At 40.0% G+C, this 27,517-nt stretch overlaps 2 protein-coding genes across 7 annotated transcripts; both read right to left on the bottom strand.

Annotated features, from left to right (window-relative positions):
- Positions 1–1,499: 1,499 nt before the first annotated feature.
- LOC146361996 (flavin-containing monooxygenase 5-like) lies at positions 1,500–18,323 on the bottom strand. Of its 2 annotated transcripts, XM_084920608.1 has the most exons (12): positions 16,946–18,323; positions 16,603–16,633; positions 8,937–9,075; positions 8,611–8,799; positions 8,349–8,514; positions 8,129–8,271; positions 7,716–7,912; positions 7,338–7,473; positions 7,021–7,240; positions 4,384–4,456; positions 3,948–4,200; positions 1,500–3,845 (listed from the first exon to the last, which is right to left on the bottom strand). In XM_084920608.1, exons 3-12 carry the CDS (start codon positions 9,066–9,068, stop codon positions 3,699–3,701), a joined length of 1,656 nt encoding a protein of 551 aa, XP_084776734.1. In that variant the 5' UTR covers positions 9,069–9,075; positions 16,603–16,633; positions 16,946–18,323; the 3' UTR covers positions 1,500–3,698. The 2 variants fall into 2 exon arrangements, with proteins under 2 accessions (XP_084776734.1, XP_084776735.1); XM_084920609.1 differs by lacking the exons at positions 16,603–16,633; positions 16,946–18,323 and adding an exon at positions 11,555–15,424.
- Positions 18,324–22,236: 3,913 nt separating this feature from the next.
- On the bottom strand, positions 22,237–27,421 carry LOC146361997 (flavin-containing monooxygenase 5-like). 5 transcript variants are annotated; one of them, XM_084920604.1, is made up of 12 exons: positions 27,296–27,311; positions 26,888–27,050; positions 26,249–26,387; positions 25,961–26,149; positions 25,682–25,847; positions 25,395–25,537; positions 25,092–25,291; positions 24,001–24,136; positions 23,696–23,915; positions 23,535–23,607; positions 22,656–22,908; positions 22,237–22,558 (listed from the first exon to the last, which is right to left on the bottom strand). In XM_084920604.1, exons 2-12 carry the CDS (start codon positions 26,890–26,892, stop codon positions 22,409–22,411), a joined length of 1,674 nt encoding a protein of 557 aa, XP_084776730.1. In that variant the 5' UTR covers positions 26,893–27,050; positions 27,296–27,311; the 3' UTR covers positions 22,237–22,408. The 5 variants fall into 5 exon arrangements, with proteins under 5 accessions (XP_084776730.1, XP_084776733.1, XP_084776732.1 ...); XM_084920607.1 differs by lacking the exon at positions 26,888–27,050 and having other exon boundaries at positions 27,296–27,421; XM_084920606.1 differs by lacking the exon at positions 26,888–27,050 and having other exon boundaries at positions 26,249–26,413; positions 27,296–27,371.
- Between the last annotated feature and the right edge of the window lie 96 nt (positions 27,422–27,517).

Below are 27,517 nucleotides of genomic sequence, written 5' to 3' on the forward strand. Positions count from 1 at the left end.
ATTTATTTCTTATTTCATTAAAACATTGTTGATGATGTTGCCACCCTCTTGCCCCTAAACATTCCTTTTAAGGACACCAAAAACATCAGCCTGTTGAATTATCTGATGATATAATCCAAAGGCAGTGTTGGGAAGGTTACTTTTAAAATGTATTCCACTACAGATTACAGAATACATGCCCCAAAATGTATTTTGTAACATATTCCGTTACGTTACTCAATGAGAGTAACGATTCTGAATACTTTGGATTACTTAATATATTATCATGCTTTTTACAACTGCATGAATGTACTGTTGCTGTGTGATTTATTACTATTACTGAAGGTCCGCGGCTCCGAACCGTAGTAAAGAGACCTCTGGCTAATACGTCGGTTCCGTGTCGGGCTCGTAGCTGAAAAATAGAGATAGAGAGAGGCGTTGAAAGGCTGCTCCAACGGAACTTATTGTTTTGGAGGAAAACACGAACACAGTGTACAGTCGAGTCTTAATAGCTTATTATAACTGGGCTCGTCAGGCACTCTTCTTGGCTGCAGTGGTTATTATTGTTTCTGCTCGGTGACAGCTTGTACTTTTCCACTCACATTTTTCTCCCTCCTCGCACGTACATTACCTGTGTTTGGGTTTTAGACCAAAGGTATGCAATAAATTTCATTTATTGCACACCTTTCTAATAAAACTCTGTGTCACAACCATAGTGTGTCAACACCAAAGTCGATGTAATCCAAGATTTAATTTTTTTTTTTTTTTGTAAAAGGAGCTTAATTTAGGTAGATTGTAGAAGCCATAAGTAAATGATGAAAAACAAGATGGCTTCTGTCAGATAAACATGTGTTAGGGTATTTTCTCAACACCATCAGGATTTTTGTCTGACGGTGTTGACCCTTTTCCTAATGGTGTTGACAAATGTCACAAAAGTGTGCTATTCACCATTTATATTAAGTTATTTTTTAATAATATTTCAGATATATTACCTCCTGTGTATTTTACTGATATTTCTGCTTTACAGATGTGTCAAATATTAGCAAATTTGTCTTATCTTGAATCTCATTGTTTATGTATACATTATTAATCCTGTAGGAAAATGCTTAGTCCTCTGCATTTAACCCATTCACTCAGTGATGCAGTGGGCAGCTACAAATCCAGGATAGGCGCTGTTCGTTTGATTTGAACGCCCAACCTTCCGATCATGTGGCATCTACTGAGCTAGCTGTGCCCCGAGAGTTGGTCTTTAAGTGATGATGTATGAATCCTGCTTCCGGGCCTAAACTACTCTGTGTTTATTAAGCCTGTTGTGCTGTTAAAATGTTTTAATGCTTTTTATCTTGTTCTATTACATCTGAACAAGCCCCTAAAAACAGCCAGTGATCACTTTTATCAAGTGGTAAAAAGTTAACAAGTTGCTAACATAGCTGTGTCGCTAGCAATCATGTAGCATGTCACTATATACCAGCTAGCCCAACTTCAGTAACCTGACAATAGTCACTGCTGTTTAATTTTCTGTCTCTATTTATGTTGGAAGTGGTAGCAGAGCTGGTATATCATGTTCAGGTGGAAACAAGCAATCTAACTTCTAACTCTGTTAAATTTCATATATTCTGTTTTCATGGATGCCTGGATGTTACACCTGGTAGAGCAGCCACACTGATCATTTTATTAAAGATGAAAGAATTTAGACAGTTTGTAACTCTCAGTGATGCCGCAGAGTTCCTTTGACTTTGGGATCTGCAGCGGAGTTTGGACCTGGAAACGGCTAATGACATCAGACTTAAAGACCGGATAGCATCTCTATTGCTTAATGCATAATTGTGTTGTGAATATTCATCCTTAATCTGTAAAAAAGCACAAGGTTCAGAAAAATTATAGTAATTACAAAATGGTACATTTCAGGCTAGAATAGCAAAGGGGAACCTGTCAGTAGAGGAACGAAAGAGAAGGAACAGGGAGTATCAAAAAAGAAGGAGAGAAAAAATTAACAGCCAGCCCGAGTTGAAGAAAGAGTTTCTCATAAAGGAAAGGGAAAGATGGAGAAATAGAGTGAAAAAGAGAAAAATAAAGAGCATCAGTGATCTGAAAGAAAGAGAAAAAAGGCAGAAGAGAAGGTTTTAGAAGAAAGCACAGAGAGACAAAAGGAGAGAAAGTACAGCAGGGTCTAAACACACAACCAAAGGTGTAAACAGCTGAAACAATTACAAAAACCATAATCACTTACAGAGTTATTAACAAAATCATCATCCTTGTAAAACTATACCCAGATTACAGTTTGATATTGCACCTGCAGATGTTTGTGTTTGTCCCTGCAACAGTCATGGATGCGCTGTAGAACAACGCCCCCCAGTGGGCAGAATGTAAAAGACATGTCTTCATATCAATGAAGACATGTCTTTCTGATTCTGACAGTGTAATAAATCAATTTATCATTGATGTTTTATTTTTTTTAACTACTTTCTCTAGCAGAAAACAACATTCATGGACAGGGACTTCTAAAATATTTTCCAAACTATATCTTTTAGATAACTAACAGAAAATGTAATAAAGGTCATCAATATTAGTTAAATATTAGTTAAAAGTATTTTTGCCTTCTCTCAGTCAAACAGCTCTGAGGTAGTTTAATGACAAAATTACAATGATTTGACCACATCTTTTATATGGTAAATGGTAAGTATTTGTATAGCGCTTTACTAGTCCCTAGGGACCCCAAAGCGCTTTACACATCCAGTCATCCACCCATTCACACACTGGTGATGGTAAGCTACATTGTAGCCACAGCCACCCTGGGGCGCACTGACAGAGGCGAGGCTGCTGGACACTGGCGCCACCAGGCCCTCTGACCACCACCAGTAGGCAACGGGTGAAGTGTCTTGCCCAAGGACACAGCGACTGTCCAAGCCGGGGCTAGAACCGGCAACCTCCCAATTACAAGGCGAACTCCCAACTCTTGAGCCACGATCGCCCATCGCGATATTTGTATAGCGCCTTACTAGTCCCTATTGACCCCAAAGCGCTTTACACATCCAGTCATCCACCCATTCACACACACATTCACACACTGGTGATGGCAAGCTACATTGTAGCCACAGCCACCCTGGGACGCACTGACAGAAGTTTATCTTATTTCATTGTCTCACATACACCAAGTATGTCGATGACCCCTTGACCTTGTATTTGATAAGAAGTTAAGTGAACAGATTCACAGAGACTGATATTGTTAAGCCTCATACAACAGGCCAAGAGACATCAAAAACAGAACGTATAAATTAATAAATAAAACAAACAATTCGGAGCACATACTGAATATTTATAAATTATTCAGTACAGCTTTTAAAGTCTTTAATAATGTAATATACTGCTGACAGAAAACATGATAATCTGCTGTAATATCTTACAGTGTATAACCTCTTAGCATATCAAAGAAATAAGTAATCATAGGATCCTAATTATATGTTACCCTAGAAATGGTTACAGTACTTAAATGAGTCAGTATATGACATTAACAGATCTTCTTAAGATGGTATTTTATGCAACATGTCAAAATCCAAGTCAAGCCTCTGTCATTGTTTTCAGTGTGGTGTTACTAACTATGGGAATTAGTGACTGGTATTGTCTCTTAATAGCTTCACTGTTATTTCTCAAATTATTTTGAAACCCTAAGTATCAAAGGAGGTGCAAGATGAAATACTGGTGCTGGGTTTCTCATTCAATCACACTGATTGTGGACGCAGCTTGGACACGAGGGTGGAGATGGTGGTTGGGTTGCGGTGGATGTAGTAGATTGCAGCTCCTCCAGCCATGAATGTCAAGCTAAGCTTGATCAGGAAACCTGTCGTTGAACTCTGTTGTGCATTCAGCTGGAGGAGACATATGAAAAGATTATAAGAATGCATCTTTGATTGGCTGACCGGTGCATACAGCAAAACTCAGAGTATGCAAAATAAACATTTTTTTCAGACCTGTCTAGTTTTTAGAGGTTGGTACATGCGGTCATACTGAGTGAAGATTGCCTTGCGGGCCCCCTTCCATTTCCCTGGTCCCATCAACCGGTACTGGTAGGCTGTAACAGGCCCCCACAGAACTTTCTTAAATAGAGGGAAGTCTGTGAGGAAGAGCCAGAGGAGATTTGGTTGCACTCCAATGTCCTTTGCTAAGTCGTCCATGTGCTCAACAAAGTCCACCTGCAAAGGTGTTAACTTTGACACAACGTAGCTGTAAAGAGGATAAGTCAAAAAACAAATAAGTTAACCAATAGAATATTAGACCCACACACCTAGTTTTAAACAAGGAAGGGTTGAAAGATTTAAATGATTTCTTCACTTTTTTGGTAAATGATTTGCAAAAAATATTCTTTTTATTATAAAATTAAAGAGGGGAAAATTTGTTTTTAAATACTTTTTTGCAATCTTCTTGGTGTCATTCTCAACAGCTTTGATCATGGCCTGGTTTGAGGGCAGTTTCTTATGTCCTGAAGAGCAAAAGAGAGAAAGCAAGAGTAAAGATAGTGACTGTGTTGATATGTAGATGTTGATGTAATGATAAGGTTTACCAGCAGGGGGCACTGTATTTAAGAAAGCTCATCAATGCCTCCAGGGGGAGCACATAAAAGAAGACTAGTCTGTGGCGTGGCATAAGGATGTTAATAAAATGTTTTGGAGCATAAGTGGATGCTGTGTTATTTTTAACAAGCCCTACGAAGACAACACATGGTACCAGGAGTAAAAGTGAAAGTGTGGAAGCGATAGCAGTTCAAAGTTCTGTTTGAGATGGAAAGTTTGAAGCCACCGGAAGCATTGTCATTTTGGTGTAAAGGAAATAACATTTTTGGGAGACAAATTCTCTGCTGGAGGTCTTGAGCCAGATGAAAGAAAAATAAAAGCCATTGCAACCATACCACACCCAACAGATAAGAGAGGTGTGCTCAGAGTGATGGGAATGATCAACTTTGTTGGAAAATTCATACCTAACTTGTCAGTGAGAACATCAGCACTAAGGGAGTTACTTTGTGATTCCATGGAATTTAAATGGACAGCGAGGCATGAACAAGAATGGAATGATTTAAAGACCACACTGACAACGCGCCCAGTGCTTGCATATTATGATCCAACTAAGAGTCTGAAAATCTCAACAGATGCCTCAAAGGATGGGCTTGGAGCTGTTTTACCTCAAGCTGAAGAGGTGAGCTGGAAACCAATTGCTTATGCTTCTAGATCCATGACTAAGGCTGAAACCAAATATGCTCAGATTGAGAAAGAATGTCTTGGGCTGGCATATGGACTTGATATTTTTCACTTTTATGTTTATGGTCTTCCTACTTTTACAGTTGAGACAGATCATCGTCCTCTTGTGTCAATCATTGAGAAAAATCTGAATGAGATGTCGCCGAGGATTCAGCATCTCATGATGAAACTGCAGAGGTATAGTTTTGACTTGATATACACACCAGGCAAGTATTTAGCTTTAGCAGATGCACTGTCACGAGCATCACAGGTGTGTCACGCAAGCTCCACTGAGAAAGAAGTAGATGATCATGTTAATATGATAGTAGAGTCTCTGCCAGTGTCTGACGCAAAGATAAAACAAGTATGTGAGGAGACAGCTGCAGACAGGGAGCTGCAAACAGTGATGGAAAATATCCAAGGAGACTGGCCCAAAGGGTCCTGTTCAAAGTATTATCATGTTAGATCAGAGCTTAGCGTGGTAAATGGACTGCTGTTGAGAGGCAATAGGATCGTGATACCACATAGTCTGAGACAGGTGATGCTTCAAAGAATACATGAGGGACACCTGGGAATAGGAAAGTGTAAAAGGAGGGCTAGAGATACTGTGTACTGGCCTGGTATTAATAAAGACATTGAGAACATGATCGGAAAGTGTGAAACATGTAAGAAGTTTCAGAGCAGACAGGCAAGAGAACCCATGATGATTCCTGAACTTCCTACAGCACCGTGGAGGAAAGTAGGAACAGATTTATTTCATTTTAATGGGAAAGACTATCTGTTGGTTATAGATTATTACTTTAACTTTCCTGAGATTGCTCTACTTACAAGTACAACTGCTAATAATGTGATCACACATGTGAAGTCCATCTTTGCCAGGCATGGAATACCAGAAACTGTCATTAGTGACAATGGTCCTTGCTATAATTGCAAAGAATGGCAGAATTTCGCAAGAGAATATGGCTTTAAACATGTCACATCAAGTCCTCAACATCCACAGGCTGAAAAAGGAGTGCATATCATCAAGCAGCTTCTGAAGAAGGCTACAGACAGTCAATCAGATCCTTATTTAGCTCTGCTGAGCTACAGGGCTGCTCCTCTTGACTGTGGTTTATCCCCTGCAGAACTGCTGATGAGTCGTAAGCTACACACAACTTTGCCCTGCTATGCAGAGAGCAAGCAGAGTGAAGAAATTATAAAAAGCAAAAGCATCTGAAATGGAAACAAAAACAGCAATACGACAAGGGAACAAGAGCACTTGGATTGCTTGCAAAGGATGATGTAGTGAGAATCCAAGATCAGAATGCATGGAACAGGAAAGCCATTGTTCTTCAGGAAGCAGGTCCAAGATTATATGACGTAAGAACTGAAGAAGGTCATGTGCTCAGAAGGAACCGTCGCAACTTACTGAAGACTAAAGAGACATTTCAGGAGGAACAATGTGGTGAGGAAGATGAAAATGCTGATGTGTCACATGCAGAGACGGTGTCTGATTTGAAACTACTAGATGGACATGAGGCTGTGGAGAAAAGTGAAGTTGTTTCAGAACCTGTATTGAGGAGGTCATGAATGCCTCCAGGGAGAGCGCATAAAAGAAGACTGGTCTGTGGTGTGGTATAAGGATGTTAATAAAATGTTTGGAGCGGTAGCTCGCAAAGCATAAGTGGATGCTGTGTTATTTTTAACAAGCGCTACGAAGACAACACAGTGACCAGCGACAATCATTAGTAAAATGCAATGTATTTGATATTGTACCGTAAAAGATTTTATTTCACCTCAGTTTTTAAATTTTCTTTTATTGGAAATTCCTCACCTTTGAAGACACGAGTGACAAAACGGGCCTGCATTTCAGCTTGAGGCATGATGGCTCCGTCAGAATGGATAAAACCCACAATAGCTAGGGTAGGCTGCTCTAGGATTGGAGGAAAAACATGTTTGTACAGTCCAATACGGTGCCCAGACTTGTATATGGCATTTTTTGGCAAGTAGGGGAAATCGTAGTTATATCCTGTGGCAAACACAATCAGGTCCACCTGTAATAAAGAGGACAAGAAAGAAGAGCTGAAATTGTTTTTAATGATATTAAGAACTGGAATATTTGAAGTACATCAGATAATTTGGTTCTCTGACATTTTCTGCAGTACTGCCATCATCAAACACCACAGTGGAACCACGGATCTCTTTTATGTTTGGTTTGACGATGACCGACCCAGACAAAATCCGGAAGGGCAGATCGTCATTGATCACTGGGATCTGGCTGAAGAGCCTGATGAGGTGAGGGCAGCAGAGGAAAGACAGACATGTACAATTCATATATAATAATATATTCTGATAACTACTAATAGACAAGTTATGATTTAAATAGTGTTCACTTCATAGCAGCTACACAGTTTATGGACAATTTTGGTATAGTGAACAGTTTAGCAAACAAGATGAGACAATCAGCTTATATGTGATAGATTGCATTCAGCGAAACCGTGGCGTTAGGGAAGAAGTTACATATCCCACCTGTGTTTGGGTTTGAGGCCATACATGGCGTGATCATACATGGAGTTGAGCTTTTTCTCACCAAGCCAGTTGAGAAATCTCATTGGCAACAGCCTGAACATGATATGGACAAAGCGTGTGTTGAACCTGTCCACTGGAAGACCATTGTCAGAAACCTGACGAATGACCCAAGCACCACTACGAGTGCTCAGATACACCTGTAAGACAAGACACAGAAAGAAAGAAGTAACGCTAACGTGAAATTGTCTTATCTCACGGGATGAAGGGCATCCTTGTGCTCTTTATTTTAGGAGGTAAAGCTTGAGGAATGAGGATGCAAAAGGCGCATCAAACCAGATTGGCACACTATCAGACAAAAAAAGGGACACTAAAATGTTAGGAAAAAAGCTGAGCACTTAGAGAGCACTACCAACCTGCTCTGCAACTCTGCTGCCCTCCACCGCGATGTCACCCCCTGAGTTGCCGATGCCGATGACCACAACTCTCTTCCCATGCATGTCTTCAGGCCCCTTGTAGTCCCAGCTATGGGAGTATTTTCCTTCAAATGTCTCAATTCCTTTCAGGCAAGAGAGTGGAATTTTTATACAGTCATGTTTTAACATTTATCATGTGGTGGTACAGATATTCACTCACCTGGGAAGTCTTTGAGTGGCAGGTTAGGATAGTTGAAGTGGCCCGTGCAGCAGATAATGGCATCAAAAATGTGGTTCTCCTCGTATCCATCTCTAGTCTCAGTCACCACATCCCACTGACCAGTGCGAGAAAAGTCCGGTCTCTGTTTCACACTCTTCACTTTGGTCTAAGATACAATAAATATAATAGCAGGTCAGTTTATGCATATAAATATTAATATAGGGTATAATAAAATTGATCACTCTTCTTTCTATCATGCTACCTGGAAGCGAATGTATTGCAGTAGTTTAAAGTGGTCTGCATACATCCTGAAGTAGTTCAAGATTTTAGAGTGGTGCATGTAGTTGGGGTAGTCTGCAGGGATTGGGTAGTCACTGTAGCACATCATCTCCTTCCACACATTGATAGTAAGGGAACGATAGATACTAGCTCTGTTTGGTTCCGACACTTCCTGCAGAGAAGACGTTCCAGACAACAGATGTTAAGAAATAATAGTTTAAAATTGCACATTAAATTTTATATGAAAGACATACAAATGTCAAAATAGTCACAGTCAGTAGTGAATCTTTCTCTAGACTAAAGTCTTGCCTTGAATTTCCACAGTCCACCCATGTCATCACTGCTTTCAAAGCAGGTTGGCTCCATGCCCTCATCCAGACAAGCCTTTACGCTGGTCAGACCACAGGGTCCTGCCCCGATCACTGCTACTTTGTGAACCATGATGGATCTGCAACAGGAAAAAATTATTTATCAAAGGAGAAAAAAGGGAAAATTAAAGTTAAACAAGACACCGTATAGTACGATATCGTACAGGAAGAGACAAAGTTGCAGTGAAACTCAATACCGAAAGCTTTTGTAAAGAAAAAGGGAAACCTTATTGGTTGTTTCCATTGCAACATGTATTGCATTGCTTATACAGTTGCACACTTACTTGCCGTAATATTCATGTAACTCTACACATTTAAAATTTTACAAAAGACAGATAACTCCTGTTACAGATAGATTACACAGATAATGAAGCCGTTCGTCTTAGAGCATATCTTACAGTCTGTAACCGATTGCATTTAAAAGTCATATTACCATAAACACGAGCATCTGTGTCAGCCTTACCTCTTCTGTATAGAGAGAGATGAAATGAGTGATCCTGTCCTCCCGTTTAAATACTCAGTCAGATTTTAACAAACACGCAAACATGAAAGGCTGATGATTGATCAGCTCAAAAGTCCCAAAACAAGTCAATAAGTTAAGAAATACTCTTAAGAAGATCTTTTCTGCATTGCTTTTATGACGCTATTTAGAACCATTAAGAATGTAAAGAAGAATGCAAAACTGTGTGCCGTGTAAATGGAATACCTTGATTAAAATATAACTTAAAATATAGGTCCTGAAAACGAGGGGGATAAATGTCAGGAAAGATATTACGAGAGAGTTCTTCTTGATCAATAAGTTCAATAAGTGTCTTTAAAAAATAGTTTGAAAAGCAAAAACAGTAGTTTGACCTTACCTGCTCTTTGTACACTTAAAATATATCTTACATGAAAATAACACTTACGTAAAAGTTCAGGCAAGAATCAATCTGAATATTGATCTAATTTGCACAGGCAGTCTATAAACCACATAAAATGTCTTTTCATCATGTTTGTTTTCATGTTAAAGATAGGGGAAAATCTAAACATATGAAGAGTGAGACACAGGCACTCCAAACACTTGTGCACATATTCATAAAGTATTTGCTTCGTTTTTTTTTTTCAGCTTTGAAACACAAATGTCAGCATTTCCTTATCAGACCAATCGATTTTTGTGTTTGGAGGCATTGATAGGTTTGACACAGTATCTATGCTTTGGCTTCTCTCTTTCTTTTGTAAGTAAACATGCTGCAGATTCGAACCCTTGAGAAGCAGATTACCAACCTTATGTTCTTTTTTATCTTTAGCTCTCTGAAATTTGGCAAACAGACTTAGCAGTATTCAAATGTCCCCAATGTTTCAGTCCTTGTTTGAGGTGTTTGAGGTTTGGGTGTTTTTTCCCTAGTATCTGTAGTTTTGATTCTTTTTTTACTGGAAATCTGGATTCCTGTTTTGATTCATCTAGTTTTTCCAGTAGTTTTGTGTTATTTATTTTGATATAATTGAATCTGTTTCTGTTTTCCTCGATGGATATTTAAGTGATGAGTCTGATTTTAAGATTGTGTGTTCTGGTTTATGTCTTGATTTTTATTGTTTGCAGTGATTTCAGCTCCCTCTTGTCTTTCTGTTAATGCCTGATTACCTGCCTCTATGTCCAGTGAAAGTCTAGTCTCCGTGTTTTGGTTAGTTCCTGAGTATTTAAAATTGGTTTTCCTGCCTGTCTTGCATTACTTTACTTGCTCCTTTGGAATTATTTGGATTATTTTCACTTGTGTCTCATTCATGTATAAATCATCTACCCCTGCAAATGATACAACCATCTCAGCCTCCACCATTGGCCACATGACTAGTCTCCACAAGGAATTTATCTATGTTGCCAAACTCCTGTCTGGCTTGGCACTCTCCACAGGTCCCATTTGTCTTACCCTATTCTAAATCCTTGGGACCTGCCCGCTTGAGATCTCTGTTTTCTGTGTTCCCACACTCGCACACAGTTTCCAGATATAATTAGTTTTCTTCTTTTTTTCTTCCTTTTTCCTCCCAAACTAAATCCAGCTTCTGCTTGTTTTGTCAATTAGCTTCCAGTTCAAATCATTTTAATTTTATTTCATTTATATAGAGCCAGCTAACAACAGTTGCCTCATTTCTGGCGAGAACTCACTTCTTTCTGTATTCTTTGCCAAGAAAGGCAGAAGGCTTCTTTCAGATTCCAACCCCCATGACACTCTTGACCCACCCTCTGTGGAATCTGAGAGTAAAAAGCTTGGGTCTCATGTTACACCCCTGAAGGGGCGAAATGATCCCAAATGTGACAAGCGGGTGTTTCCTCACTGAAAACTTTTACTCAAATGATATATCTCAAATATATAAACAATTTAGAATTAACTAGATTAATGGGTTTACATTCATACATTACAGCTCTATCACAGGCTGTATTTAACCCATTGCTGGGAGTTTGCTCACACATTGCAAAACTTTCTAACTAATATACATATTCTTTTCATACTTGGAATAGTATTAACATGCACCTTTTTTTCCCTCCATAACTCATTTTAGTAACACTCAACACTGTAAGCATACCTGCAGGGGAGAAATAACCACAAAAGTGACAAGCTGGTGCTTCCTCACTGAGAACTTTTACTCGAATGAGGATAATACCTCGATTTCCCCAGCTAAATGGGTAGAGACAAAAGCAATCAATCTCAAGTGACCCGATTCAGACCACTTCGTAGATCACAGATAACACTTATTAACTTAATATTTAACAGTAAGGGAGGAAATAAACAAAGTTTACTTTAAAAAAAATTCTCAAACGTATCTTATAAAACATGTCCTATACCTGTGTAACCTCCTTAGATAAATCACAGAATATTAATACTGTTTTTATTAAAAAATGTGTTAAAATTTGTTGTTATTTTATCTTCTTGCACGCTCCCCAACAAAATAGATGCTGTCTCGACATTAAACAATTGCAAAATCTTCTCACAAATGTTTCTACTTTCTCTCGCTCTCTTTTTTTTTACTAGTCTCTCATGAAATTGACACTGAAGCTCTTGTTCTGCCAGCTTGCACACGAACAAAGGTCAGGGGTCACAGTTTAAAGACACAGACCACAATCCATAATTGGTAACAGAGGACCACATAAACAGTCTATGGGTATTCTTTGGAAAGTCCACGAGTTATTAAGAGCAATTAACTATGCAGACAGCATTTTCAGTGCCCATGGCAATGGTCTTTGTGAACAGTCTATGAATTATCCATGGCAACAGTCTGCACGCAGACTTGTATGAGTCCATACATGAAGGAGGGCTGAAAGTATGGCTGCAGGGGTAGCAGCCATGGGACGAGAAATGGAGCGTGACACACAGGTAACAACACGGATACTGGCTGGACACTGTAAAAGGAAGGAATGCTGCCCTTATCATAGGTCATGCATCTTGCTGGGTGCCTCTCTCGCTCTCTGTGGCAGGTGCCTTTTCAGGTTCAGCCACTGCATTTGAGGATAGGGATGCATGCGGTAGGTTCCCATCAGGCAAGTTTTAAGCATGTAAGTTTATGTCCGGATTTTCACTAGGCTCACTGAACTCGAAAACTACAAAAACTGGCTTTTCAAATTTTCCTCCTGCTGGTGTGCAGTTATGTACAATTATAACAGAAGTCTGAAGTGTAAAGGCTGAACAGGAAAGGTGAGAGAACCGTGCCCTGTGGTGCCCCCGTGCTGCAGATTACCACCTCGGACACACAGTCATGGAGCCTCACATACTGTGGTCTGTTGGTAAGGTAGTCGATGGTCCATGCAGTCAGCTGTTTGCCTACTCCAGCTCCCTCCAGCTTCCCTCTCAGTACTGCGGGTTGGATGGTGTTGAAAGCACTGGAGAAGTCAAAAAACATGATCGTCACAGTGCTCCCCGCCTGCTCTAAGTGAGAGAGGGATCGGTGTACCAGGTAGATGACAGCGTCATCCACCCCAATTCCAGAACGGTAGGCGAACTGCAGGGGGTCCAACAATGAGCCCACCAGTGGCCGAAGGTGGTGCAGGATGAGCCTTTCCATGGTCTTCATCAGATGAAAAGTCAAGGCAACAGGCCTGAACTGGTTGGGCTCCCTGGGGTGTGTGATTTTTGGCACCGGAACCACACAGGAAGTCTTCCACAGTTCAGGAACCCTCTCCAGGCTCAGGCTCAGGTTGAAGATGTACAGGGCCACCTGACAGAGCTGGTCTGCACAGTCCCTGAGCAGTCTGGAGCAGATTCCATCCGGACCTGCTGCCTTCCTTGCCTTCGTCCTCTTGAGCTGATTTCTCACCTGATCAGCTGTGTCTAAATCTAAGTTGTTATTATTATTATGATTATTATTATTAATAATAATTTTATTATTATGGGATTCTGGCAAACTGTCAGGTGGCTCAGGAAGGGGATTATATGTAGCCTAGAATGCTGCTGACTTCAATAGAGAATAAAATTGCGCAATGTAAAGAATACTTATTCTGTTTTAGTTGACATGCATGTTCAACATTGTGCAGACATCCGGAACACAGACTGGGGTCATGGTTGCCATTTTTAAGAAGACACCCAAGGGTATACTTCAATTATAGGGGGATCACATCACCCTGGGAAGGTCTATGATAGGTTAATAGAGAAGAGCCATTAATCCAACCTCAAATTTGGAAAGGAACTGCAGTTTTTATGTTGGTGATGGAATGCTTGGGCAGCTCTTCATCCTCTCAAGGATATTGTAGGGTTTGGTGAGAGTTTGTCCACAAAGTCTAAATGTGTTTTTGTGTTGATTTACTGGTTGATCCAGAATCTTCATTACTTCCTACCCTCAGAAGTGGGAAGTAATGAAGTACAAATACTTTGTTACTGTGCTTAAGTACAATTTTCAGGTATCTGTTCTTTACTTTTGTTAGGTTTTGTATTGTTGATTGTCATTTATGCTTAGAAATATCTACTTATATATGCTTAGAGTTTTATAATTAGTTGTAGATTGGTAGAGGTTTGATCCTTGATAGTCTGCAAACTTTGTGTGCATTAGAGAGCACTCTGGGAGCATGGGAGAGGTCGTACCTTCTCTTATTGTTTTATGGTAGGATAAACGTGGCTATATCTGTTTTAGTCTAAGTGCCTTTTGTTTAGATGAACTGCTGGACTTCCAGACCAGCAGGTTTAGGGAAGTCATTTATGGGGTCACACTCTGACCCCACACACACACACACACACACACACAGGCAAGGTACTCTTTGTGTGTATGTACACGTCGTATGTTAATGAACCTATGCATATTCATGTAACCTCAATAAAAGAGCAGTGTTACGGGGGAGCGGACGAGAGCAACTGGGGTCAACCGAAGGAACGCCGTTTGTCCGGTTCTCTCCGTGCACGAGAAACATGAAGAACTTTGCCTACTTCGTGTCTTGCTTGCTGTGTAATTATATTGTCTTCAACGTTCCAGCAAATAGGTTCAAGCTACAAACCTATCAACTTTTTTACTTATTTTTTTCGTTAAACGTTTTTCCTTATACTTTTAATATTTTAAACACATAGCTGTACTTTCTACTCCTTACATTTTCAAAATAGGCTTGTTACTTTAGCTTTAACACATCGCAGGTAAATGTTAGATAAACAGGTTACTTTCATGTACTGTGATAGATTCAAAGTAAAGAACAGTGTGTTGGACTGGTGCAATATGCTAAGCTATCAAAACTGATTTTAGGTTTCCCCACAGGCTGAATCTCCCTTCCTTTTTTTCTCTGCTCATGATCTACTTACCAGATTCAAATTGAATACATTTATTAGAATTAATATTTGGACTGAAATAAAAAATTGCATTCCCCTACTGATAATACTTTATTATTACATGAATATAGCACAAGGTTCAGTTAGCTTTGAACAAAAATATCTGGTGGAACTTCCTCCAAAGAGCTACTTTTTACTTTCTTACTCTGAGTACATTTCATAACCTGTCCTTTTTCACTTGAGTAAAGAATTTGAATTTGTTTTTCAACTTTTACTAGAGTACTTTACAACACTAGTATCTGCGCTTCTGCTTAAGCATAGAATGTCTGTACTTTTTTCACCCTCACTTAGGGCTATGAGCTCTGGGTAATGACCAAAAGAGGAGACCAGGAAATGCTGGAGAAATTTTATATCCCAGCTGGCCGGGGAATATCTCAGTATCCCTGTGGGGAAACTGGAGGAAGTGGCTTCTCTACTTAGACTCCTGCCCCTGCAACCCTAATCTCTATAAGCAGCAGAAAATAAATGGGTAGATGGCCTGGGGAAAAAAAAGCCTCCTGTGAAAGTTAGGGTAGCCTAACACATCTAAAAATATCTCAGTCCACCTGAGACACCATCGACTTAAATAATAGCTTACCTGCAAAACCTACAAGCCAATTGAGCCACAGAAACATTTAACTAGATAGTCTTTGATCTAAATTTCCTCAGCTTTTCCATCCATGTTTTTGGCTACACCATCAGGTTAGGAAGCGCATATATATATATATATATATATATATATATATATATATATATATATATATATATATATATATATATATATATATATATATATATATATATATATATATATATATATATATATATATATATATATATATAAAAATCTAAATAACAATAGTCATTTCTCCATCAGCTAATATTAGTTCATTCTACATATACAGTAAAATTATCTGCTGAAAGAATCACACTTTTTCAGACTGATATATCTAACATGCAGCAACTCACTACTGCAATGTTTTGCCAAAAAGACAAGAAGAAGTGAATCCCCCTTGATTGTTTCCATGCTTTAAGAAGTGCACAGTGTTAGCTGTTTACATTTGTCACATGCTACACTATGACATGTAAATATGGTGGTCATGAGACACTGCTATATAATGTTTTATTTAGAAATACAATAGTTTTGCCACTAGTTAAGTGTGAGCATACTGTTATTGAGTGGAAAATGGGGGTTAGCTCCAAGTGGAATACAAATAAATCATTATTTAGTTTAAAAAAAAAACAAAAAAACTTCATGTGTCATTTAGGTGCTTTTCAGTACAAATAGCAGAACAAACTGTTCCCAGCTGGATTCCCAGGATACTCCACAGCACAGCAACCCTTAGTCCCCACTTCTGTCATAAAACTTTGTCAGTTCCTAGAACTTGAATGAAGGCCAAAGGTGATTTTGCTGTAATAGCACTGAAACTTTGGAATGACCCTTTGGATGTAGTTTGCTCAGCTAATTTGCTCTGCAGTCATATTTTTGCAGCCTGTTGATACTTTGCTTTTACAAGCTTGCTTTGAATGTCAAACCTATTCTGTACTTTTCACTTTCATCTCTGCAGTTATGCATTTTACAGATTATTTCTTTATCGCAACCGTGCACAGCACAGCAATGCAAGAATGAAAATGCAAATATTCTTTTTTGGGTAGTCATTTTGTATAATTTTTCAGCCTCGACTGTCATGCAATTATTTTTTATGTGCACATGTGGGAATCAGCCCCTGAAAATGCAGAAAATTCAGGGATTAGAAATGATAAATTTACTTGTGCTATCCCAAAAAATGTGTGTGCATGTGTGTCAGAGTGTGTAGGGAAACAAAACTGAAGGACGCCAGGTTTCTTTCTTACCTTGATCCTGGTATGTTTGTTGGCTCTGTGTCTGGAAAGAGGAAAGACAATCATCAGAGCACCGACTTTTATAGCCCTACTGAGACAGCGACCAATGACAGGCTTCCCCCTCCCCAACATAGGGATGAAAAGACCAAATGTTCTTCTAAGATCGATTAGAAAGGACGTGGTATGCGTCATGTATATAGATGCATTTTATTTGAATATTGAAGAAAAAAAAATAATTTAAGTTGTTTTTTCTTTCAAAGAAACATACAGAAAAAATAGTAATAATATATTCCTGTAGCATGTACTGTAAATGAGGGCGGTCTTAGCTCAGATGATTTAATAAAGCAGTTCTCACCTCATGGGTGTAATTGGCAGCCAACCCAGAGTCCTTTGTAGCTGTGGACAGGCATAAGCTCATTAGGGAAGTAAAGCTAATCGGACTGTTAATTTAGCATGTTGTTAGATGACTTTTATAAAAAGGTAACAAAAACTGGATCTAGTTGTAAAACAAATATTCTTTGCTTTACAGTAGGTGGTGTGTTTGAGCAGAGGCTAATAAACAACTGTAAGGGATGCTCTTTGTAGTGCGTGAACGTGTGCGCATGCCGCAAAATAGGTAAATGATTGATAGCCAGCTGCCTCCCTGACTGTGTGCCCAGCCTGGACATAGATCACAGATGGCTTGCAAACTCATTGTGTAATTATGAATGGCTACTAGAAGCCATAAATCAGTTAAAATTGGGGTCAAGAGGTTCATGGGTTCAAAAAATGCCCCCAGTGCCCACTTTGTTGCTTCTCTGAGTTGGGTGTAAAAAAAAAAACAAAAACCAACAACCAAAAAAATGTACATTTGAGTTGCAGAATAGTGACCAAAAAAAAAAAAAAAGAATAAGCCACATATCAGAAAATCAAAGAGAGCATATAAGGTAGTGGAGAGATAATACAGAGGGAAAAAGGCCAGAAAAGTAACACTGACAGAGAGAGACAGACTTTGCCCAGCCTGATGGAAATTTCCACTCTGGCAGTGAAATGAAATCTAATGTTCAGATTAAGTTAAGCATAATGCAAAACAACAAAACAAGGTTCACTCGTTAGATTGTAGTTGTTAACGGAGACATTCCACCAATATTATACGTATAAATAAATGAAAGAATAATTAATCTTAAGCAATAAAAGCTTTGAATTCTGAGACAGTCTGGAACACACTTCTGTGTTCTTCATGTTAAAATTTTTTCTTTATGGTTTTCAGGTTTAGTCAGGGGGGTAATAACAAACTGAAATGCAAAGCAAACCTGCTTTTATTATTGTTTTTTGGCTAAAAAATATTTCAATAGATACAGTGTGCTTTTTTCTGTATGTACGAACATGCTGGGGAGTGTGAATAATTGGCTTGATTTTCATCTGTGCAGTTTTCTTTGGCTAAAAAGGTTCAGTGTGTTCAGTGTTTTGAAATGCATGGAAAGGTATCAAATGACGCCAAAAGGGGTTGAACGGGTTTATAACCCCCCTTTTTTTTTTTAAAGAAACATTTTCCTTTACAGGATCAGTCACTGTCTGGTCTAACTGGTATTTTGGCCTGCAGTAGGGGAGAGTGGGGTAAGTTGTCACACGGGTAAGTTGTCACACTGTTCATAACTCCAACACTAGAGGCTCTATCTCAAAAATGAAATAGCCACTTTGTGTGACTTCTTCTTCTATAGTCAACCTCCTGTTCACATGTGGTCAAGACTGCTCTAATCTGAGGTGAGCACATCTTTTTTATTTTTTTGACCTAAAAGGAAAAATAAATCACTTTAAATTTTTAACGTGTCTTTTGATACTTCAGCTGATGTGCTATGTTGAGCTAACCCTGACATTTAGCCAAAATTAGCATAAATGTCAGTTTGGGGCAAGTTGTCTCATTAACTTTGGGGCAAGTCGTCACATGTGACAACTTGCCCCAGTACAAATAAATGCTCCAAAAAATTGTGATATTGTAATTCATTTGTATTTGTAATAAGGTTTTTGAAGAAAGGAAGGAGAGGCAGGAATTAAGGAAGGAAGGAAGAAAGTAAGATGGTTCAAAATTATCAACGAAAGACAGAGCGTGGCAGAACACCACCTGACATTATGTTAAAGGCAGTCAGGCAGGTAAAGATGCAGAACAAATCAATCAGAAGTACAGCAAAGGATTTTGACATAAATTACCGTACTCTAACTCGGTATTGTCAAAAGATTACCAGAGAAGAAATTGAAAGTCAGACAGCCATGCCAACAACAATGGTTTGGAAGATTTTTTCCCCTGATTTGGAAAAGCAGCTTGTTGAGTATATTACTAGGTCAGCTGACATTTATTTTGGTCTGTCACCAAGTGAGGTCAGAAAGCTTGCCTACCAGTTTGCTGTGGCACACGAACTGAAGTTTGTGCCTTTGTGGGCAGAAAAAGAAAAGGCCAGCAAAGAGTGGTTTACAGGCTTTTTAAAGCGGCATACAACATTGTCACTGAGAAAGCCAGAAGCAACTAGCCTTGCCAGGGCAAGTAGCTTCAACAGAGAGAATGTCAATGCTTTCTTTGACAACTTAGAGAAAGTGTTATGCAAATATGAGTTTGGACCAGGAGACATTTGGAATGTTGATGAAACTGGGGTCACCACTGTACATAAACCAGACAAAGTGTTGGCCAGACGTGGATTCAAACAAGTAGGGTCATTGACCTCTGCTGAAAGGGGAACCCTTGTCACACTGGCCTGTGCTGTCTCAGCCATAGGGAATAGTTTACCTCCATACTTTATTTTCCCGCGTGTCCACTTCCGTGACCATTTCCTGATCAACGGGCCACCCGGTAGCAAAGGAGGGGCAAATTCCTCTGGATGGATGAAAGACACACACTTTGTTGACTTCCTGCAACATTTCAATGAACATACAAAGTGTTCAAAGGAGAAGCCCTGTTTACTCCTTTTGGACAACCACGAGTCTCATCTCTCCATTGATGGACTCAATTATGCCAAAGAAAATGGCATAATCATGCTGTCATTCCCACCCCACTGCTCACATCGGCTCCAACCATTAGACAGGTCTGTCTACGGGCCACTAAAGAGGCACATCAACAGCACGTGTGATGCCTGGATGAGGAACAACCCTGGGAAGACAATGTCTATTTATGACATTCCTGGGATTGTGGCAATTGCATATCCTCTGGCTGCAACCCCATTGAACATTCAGGCTGGTTTTAGGGTGGCTGGGATTCAACCTTACAACAGAAATGTATTTCTGGAAGCCGAGTTTGCACCATCCTACGTCACAGATCGCCCTATTCCGGACCCTGCCCTGCCAGGCCCCAGCACCAACTCTGCACTGCCAGGCCCCAGCACTACCTCTGCACTGCCAGGCCCCAGCACCAACTCTGACCTGCCAGGCCCCAGCACTACCTCTGCACTGCCAGGCCCCAGCGCTACCTCTGCACTGCCAGGCCCCAGCACCAACTCTGCACTGCCAGGCCCCAGCACCAACTCTGCACTGCCAGGCCCCAGCGCTACCTCTGCACTGCCAGGCCCCAGCGCTACCTCTGCACTGCCAGGCCCCAGCACTACCTCTGCACTGCCAGGCCCCAGCACCAACTCTGCACTGCCAGGCCCCAGCACCAACTCTGCACTGCCAGGCCCCAGCACTACCTCTGCACTGCCAGGCCCCAGCACCAACTCTGCACTGCTAGGCCCCAGCACCAACTCTGCACTGCCAAGCTCCAGCACCATCTCTATCACGAGCTCACCCTTACCCAGCACTGCAATTACTGACAGCGGACTACCAACTCCAGAGGACATCCGGCCATATCCAAAAGCTGGCCGCCGAAAACCATCCAGCAAAGGAAGAAAACGACGCAAATCAGCAATTCTAACCGACACGCCAGTGAAGCAGCAACTAGAAAAAGAAAAGAATAAGGCTGAATCTAGCAAAAAGCTGTTTCAAAAGAGAGGGACGCGAGGGGGGAAAACATCTGGACCTATGAAGAACAACGCAGCTAAAAGAAGAAAAATAATTCAAGAGTCATCATCAGATGATGAAGAGTGCTTCTGCCTTGTCTGTGTGGAGCCATTTTCAAACAGTCGTCCAAAAGAGACCTGGGTAAAATGCGTAAAATGCAACAAATGGGCCCATGATGCTTGCACCTCAGGCCAGGCAATTTATGTGTGCCAGAATTGTGACTCTGAAGTTGAGTCTGATTAATCAGAAATAGGGCATCTGTTTTGTTCAGAGGATAAACATGTTAAGTAAAGCAAGTTATTTGCAGCATTCCATTCAGTTATGATGGATTTATGTGCAAGCCAGAGAACATTTGAGTTTAAAGTTCAAACTAAAGTTTTCTTTCTACTTAATGTTTTGATTAAAATGTGTATTGGATTGAAATAATTGTTTTTTTTCCAAATTCTCTTGGCATAATTGTTCAAATTTCCAGTTTTGGTTTGAATTTAACAATTAAAATCAATAATCACAATTAAGTATTTGTGTTCTTATTTTAAGATAATCTAGTGTGACAACTTACCTGCCGATGGGGCAAATTGTCACAAGTGCAAATTCTCCATTCAACAGTCTACAACTCCGTAATGAGATAAGATATGAAAATGTAATGAATACATCATATGTGCCCGAGACTTCCTTCTTTCATTTGGTGAAACATTTATTACGTTGTGATGTATGGTGCTCAGTAAAAGTTAGTCAGTGTGAAAAGTGTGACAACTTACCCCGCTCTCCCCTAGTTCCCAAGTTAAAAACCAGAGGTGTTTTTTTTCTTTGACACCATGTTTTTACTATAGGGCAGGGGTGTCAAACTCCAGGACTCGAGGGCCAGTGTCCTGCAGGTTTTAGATATCACTCTGGGTCAACACACCTGAATCAAATGATTAGTTCATTACCAGGCCTCTGGAGAACTTCAAGATATGTTGAGGAGGTGATTTAGCCATTTGAATCAGCTGTGTTGGATCAAGGACACATCTAAAACCTGCAGGACACCCGCCCTCGGGGCCTGGAGTTTGACACCTGTGCTATAGGGAGCTCACTCAGAGGTGGAAATATATACATTAATAAATGACTTAGTCATACTAGCTGTACTGTATACAGCTGTAATTTCCAGAAGTTCTTAAATCAGCAGATATGCCTTTTCATATTTTGAATAGTTATTTTCATTATTTCATTATTATCACAACAAAAGTGTTTGGCTGACACCAGCCACCAGTCATTTTGCAACATTAGGAACTTGGGAATCAGGAAATGATTTTGCATTTTCTTCTCAGAAGATACCCTTTTTTGTTTGAGTAGAGCTGCACACAAGATACCATTCAGATCATACACTACTTTATCCACACAGGACTCACACTCTACAGTTATAACTTAAAATGTGATGTGAATAAGACCTTTTTCTAACTGTTTTCCTGGTTGAGATTCAACAATCCAGAAAATCTGTCAATAAAAGAAAGAATAAAGAATAATAATATAATTTTAAAAAAATCTGTCATCTGCATTGGTATGAATGTATTCATTTCTATCCACTGTCAGCCTAAGTTCCTGTACTGCAAGGAATGCACTTTAAATGTGTTATAACTAAATGTTTCTGGGTTTTTTAAAGAAAAAAAATGTTGCTTTAAATCTATGCATTAAAATAACCACACATATGAAAAATAGAATTATACACAAATCAGCAGACACCTTTTTAATCACTCAATAATTCAGAGTATAGTGAACTAAATATTTTAAAGAGCTACAGAAATAGTAGAATTTGTGTTTTTCTTTATTTCATTTAATGTGTTTCAGAGTGCTCTGCTCATTGTTGGACCCTGAAGCTTGATCAGACTCTTTGTGGACGCATGTTGGACAGCAGTGTGGGGATGACATCTGGGTTGCGAGTATGAAAGTAGTAGATAGCAGCTCCTCCAACCATGACAGTCAAGCTCATTTTAACCAGTCGACGAACAGTGGATGGCTGTTCTGGTTCCAGCTACGGGGGGGTGGGGGGGTGATGATTTTTACTTCATGTTAAAATCATGCACAACAGTAACAAAGAAGACTGCAGAAGAAAAAGTGTAACATCAAACCTTTCTGGTTTTTAGAGGCTGGAACATGCGATCAAACTGGGTAAAGATTACCCTGCGGGCTCCCTCCCATTTCCCTGGTCCCATCAGCCGGTACTGGTAGGCGGTAACGGGCCCCCAGAGAACCCTCTTGAACAAGGGGTAGTCTGTGAAGAAGAGCCAGAGGAGGCTTGGCCTTACACCAATCTCTCCAGCTATTTCATCCATGTAGGAAACAAAGTCCACCTGCAGTGGGGTCAGCTTTGAAACAATGTAACTGTGGAGAGAATAATATAAAGAATAGTATTATTCTAAAGTGGCACTAACATGGTATAGAAGTATAAGATATAAGAGTATAGCGCAGAATAGATATGCTAGAATAAAGCATTCCTTGTTTATACTTAGGTTTGATATTATGATTGCTTCCAGAGTCTAAAAATTCCAATGCTAAGTGTTCTTGATCACTGCAATATTAAAAGTCTAAAATTAAATATCTTTTAATGGCTATAAAATGTGTAAGATTAAAATGTGGTATGACGCAGCTGCAACCTTTACAGTCTGAACTTTAAAAGGAAAAAAGGAAAACAAATCACATGCTAGAATTGTCAGCGTATGCAAGCAGCTGGCTTCAAATTCAGATTTCTAACTGGATTTTTTAAAAATGGTGCTGTTATGTATGTGTACAGTTTGCGTACAAAGAAAAAAGAATGTGAGTATTAATTTATTTTCATGTTCAGACTAATGAGCATTTGTATGTTTAGGTATTATGATAATACACCTGTCTAACCTCTCTATGCACCTTGCTAACCAATCTCACTATAGCTAGAGCATCTTCTGACATATAACAGGAGAAAGGACAATGGTAAAAGACAGGTTGAAGTATTTAATAAGACAAATAGTTACCTTTTTTCAATATTTTTTGTATCTTTTTCAACAGCCTTGATCATGGACTGGCTTGATGGCAGTTTTTTATGTCCTAGACGGCAAAAAAGGTAATTTGTAAATATAAATGAACTAATTTGTGCTTAGGCATGCTAACTGTTAGTAATAAGAGACTACCTTACCTTTGAAGACACGAGTGACCCAACGGGCCTGCATTTCAGCCTGAGGCATGATGGCTCCAAGGGCATGAATGAAACCCACGACAGCCAGAGTAGGATGCTCTAGGGTTGGGGGAAAAACATGCTTGTACAGACCCGCACGGTGCCCAGACTTGTACATGGCATTTTTTGGCAAGTAGGGGAAATCATAGTTGTACCCTGTGGCAAATACAATAGTGTCCACCTGTGACAACAAAGAAATATGGTATTAAACTAAGCCTTCACTGAACAAAGATCTTGGAGAAAGTTGAAGAAAACTCTTCTCTGACCTTTTCCACAGTACTTCCATCTTCAAACACCACAGTGCACCCACAGATTTCCTTCACATTTGGTTTGATGATGACTGCTCCGGACAGAATCTTCATTGGTAAGTCATCATTGATTACTGGGATCTGACTGAAGAGCCTAGAGTAGAGTATTTTAATGAGAAGCAGAGTCCCTCATCTGACAACACAGCGTTATACACCAATCTGGCATAACATTACGACAACTGACAGGTGAAGTCAGTAACACCAGTTATCTCTTTATAAGGGAGCAAGTGAACATTTTGTCCTCAGATTCAATGTGTTAAAAACAGAGAATTGGCCAAGCATAGGGGATTGAGAGAGTTTGTGATGACCAGATGACTGGAGCAGAGCACCTCCAAAATTACAGCTCATGTGGGGTGTTCCCAGTCTGCAGGGATTAGTATTGTTAATGTTTTCTTTTACATCACGTTGCTGGCTGGCTAAGTGTGCATCGCTTACCTTGAGGAACATCTGTAAACAGGATGGCGCTATAGGAACAAGGAAAGCTGCCGGAGGCAGCGTGATGCTGTAGGTACTGTTCTGAAGGGAAACCTTGGGTCCTGCCATCCATGGAGAAGTTACTTTGACATGTACCACCAACCTAAGCATTGTTGCAGTTTCCATTGTTTTCATGGAAACTGTGTTCCCTGATGCCTATTTCAGCAGGATAATGTGCCTTGCCACAAAGCAAAAATGGTCCAGGAATGATATGAGAAGCACAATGAGCTTGAGGTGTTGACTTGGCCTCCAAGTTCCCCAGATCTCAATCCTGTGGGATGTGTGGGACAAACAAATCTGATCTACAGAGATCCCACCTTGTAGTTTACAGGACTCAAATGATTTGTTGCTAACATCTTCGTGCTAGATAGCACTGCACACCTTCAGGGGTCTAGTGGAGTCAGCGCCTCAAAAGGTAAGGGCTGTTTTGGGAACAAAAGGGGGACCAACACAGTATTGGGCAGGTGGTCACAATGTCATGCCTGATTGGTGTATATTATAGGGAACTAACGCACTGTGATTGATCTCATTACCTTGGCCTGAGTCAAAATCTATGTGGGCGTGACACCACCTACCTGTGTTTGGGTTTTAGGGCGTACATGGTGTGGTCATACATGGCATTGAGTTTCTTCTCACCAAACCAATTGAAGAAGTTGATTGGGAATAGCTGAAACAGGATATGAACAAAGCGTGTGTTGTACTTCATGTCAACTGGCACACCATTGTCGGAAACTTGACGGATGATCCAAGCACCACGACGAGTGCTCATGTACACCTGGAGAATGGGAAAGACAGAATTCACCAAAACTCATGAAGGAGTTTTTTTTTTCTATCTCTAATCAAAAGAAGATAAGAAGAACGAAAAAGCTTTCTTCAACCTGCTCTGCAACTCTGCTGGTCTCCACAGCAATGTCACCTCCAGAGTTTCCAATTCCGATTACCACCACTCTTTTTCCGTACATGTCTTCAGGTCCTTTGTAGTCCCAGCTGTGGAGATATTTTCCTTCAAATGTCTCAATTCCTGCAACATAACAGAGGTGTCATATGAAAAGACTAACACAAAAAGAGGTATAAAAACAAGACAGTTATTTTTTTAAGGGTTGCATTTTAAAAATCAGCCATATTTTAATCAAAGCCTTTTCAGGATAAATGCAAAACATGTTACCTGGGAAATCTTTGAGTGGGAGGTTAGGGTAGGTGTAGTGACCAGAGCAGCAGATCACTGCATCAAAGACATGCCTCTCCTCATGTCCATCTCTCTCTTCAGTCAACACCTCCCACCTGCCAGTGTGAGAATAGTCCGGTGCTTTTCTCACACTTTTCACTAAGGTCTAAAAAATAACAATGTAGGCCGATTCAGGTTTTCAGATATCTGCCAAATGTCACCAAAACAGTTTTGAACAATGTGCTTTTCTCTCATTCTACTCTTCTTTGTTTTTATTACCTGGAAGCGAATGTATTTTAGGAGTTTAAAGTGGTCTGCATACATTCGGAAGTAGTTCAGGATTTTAGAGTGATGCATGTAGTTGGGATAATCAGAGGGGATGGGGAAGTCACTGTAGCACATCATCTCCTTTGAGATATTGATTGTAAGTGACCGGTAGATACTAGCCCTGTTGGGCTCCGAAACTTCCTGCAGAGAAATAGATTTAAAAGACAACAAAGAATTTTACTCTGTTTCACACGAACAGTTTGCTTGTCAACATGTTTGTCTTCTTAAATGTAGACTTGCCTTGAATTTCCACAGTCCGCCCATGTCGTCACTACTTTCAAAGCACGTTGGCTCCATGCCTTCTTCCAGACAAGCCTTTATGCTGGTCAGACCAGAGGGGCCTGCCCCGATCACTGCTACTCTGTGCACCATGATGGACCTGCAACCAGTTGTTGGAAAATGTACCTGTAATTTTGAACATTTGTGAAATTAAGTATGAAAATGTAAATTTGTAACCAAGGAAACCGTCAATTGCACTATATTCAGGTGACAAGATCTTAATGTTAAAAAAGAAATACAAAAGAAAACATGCATAGAAAACTGTATTAATACTGAACAGTTTTCCTGTTTAAGAATGAAGCTTAAATTAGTTTCCAGCTCGTTTAAAATGCTCGAGAGATTTTTACCAGAGCGAGATAAAACGGTCACGTGGCAATCCCTTTCCAATAATCCTCAGTTAGTTTACTTGATTTAAAGTAGTGACTGCAACAATTTAGAGCAATTGATGGTTTAACCATGTTTTACATGACTGAACTCTACTAATTCCTAATCCTGGCATCTGTCATAAAACATTCTTCTCAGAAACAGAAGAGCAAAGGTGACATCAAAGTTCTTTGAAAGACCTCAAGCATGCCAAATGTCCTTGGGCAAGATACTAACCCCATGTTTGCCTACTGGTGGTGGTCAGAGGGCCCGGTGGCGCCAGTGTCTGGCAGCCTCGCCTCTGTCAGTGCGCCCCAGGGCAGCTGTGGCTACAACATAGCTTGCCATTGCCAGTGTGTGAAGTCCTTAGGGACTGAGTCCTTAGGGACTAAGTAAAGCGCTATACAAATGCAGGCCATTTACCATTTTGTCATTATATCATTGGAGCATGGTTATCATAACAATATCATAACAATGCAAAATTATGTTAATAAATGAAAAGAAATACGCCATCTTGCATTCAAGTAATCACAAGCTATTTTAAACCCTTTGTACCCCATGACACACTTAGAAATATTGCTGATTTAAAAATCCCGACACACATATGGAAGCTTTATATTGCAGAAAGTGTCTATTTTTGCTTACCTTGATCTTCCTGTGGTGATTTGGTGTGCCTCTCAAGTGGGGCAAGCATCACCTGAGCACTGACTTTTATACAGAGAGGGTAACTATACACATTCTTTTTTTCTTTCTCTCAGTCCTGTCCAAAAAAGGAAGCTACCAAGCTGAACCATGTTTACCAAAATCAAAATGGGTTTGACTTTGACTAAAGTTCAATTTGTTTTATTTTAAGTAGGAAGAGGAGTG

The sequence above is a fragment of the Perissodus microlepis genome, chromosome 23 (genome assembly GCF_051167445.1).
Source record: "Perissodus microlepis isolate ML-2025 ecotype Zambia chromosome 23, ASM5116744v1, whole genome shotgun sequence".
NCBI classification, from domain to species: Eukaryota; Metazoa; Chordata; class Actinopteri; order Cichliformes; family Cichlidae; genus Perissodus; species Perissodus microlepis.

Bases quoted from the DNA above. Each gene is read 5' to 3' on its own strand.
- LOC146361996 (XM_084920608.1), bottom strand. From the start codon at position 9,068: ATGGTTCACAAAGTAGCAGTGATCGGGGCAGGACCCTGTGGTCTGACC. The intron at 4,457-7,020 runs GTGAGGAATTTC...TTTGCTCTTCAG, and splicing joins TGTCACTCGTGTCTTCAAAG to GACATAAGAAACTGCCCTCA. The intron at 3,846-3,947 runs GTCTGAAAAAAA...TGTCTCCTCCAG, and splicing joins AACCTCTAAAAACTAGACAG to CTGAATGCACAACAGAGTTC.
- LOC146361997 (XM_084920604.1), bottom strand. The intron at 25,848-25,960 runs GTAATAAAAACA...GTTATTTTTTAG, and splicing joins TAAAATACATTCGCTTCCAG to ACCTTAGTGAAAAGTGTGAG. The intron at 22,559-22,655 runs GTTTGATGTTAC...ACCCCCCCGTAG, and splicing joins AGCCTCTAAAAACCAGAAAG to CTGGAACCAGAACAGCCATC.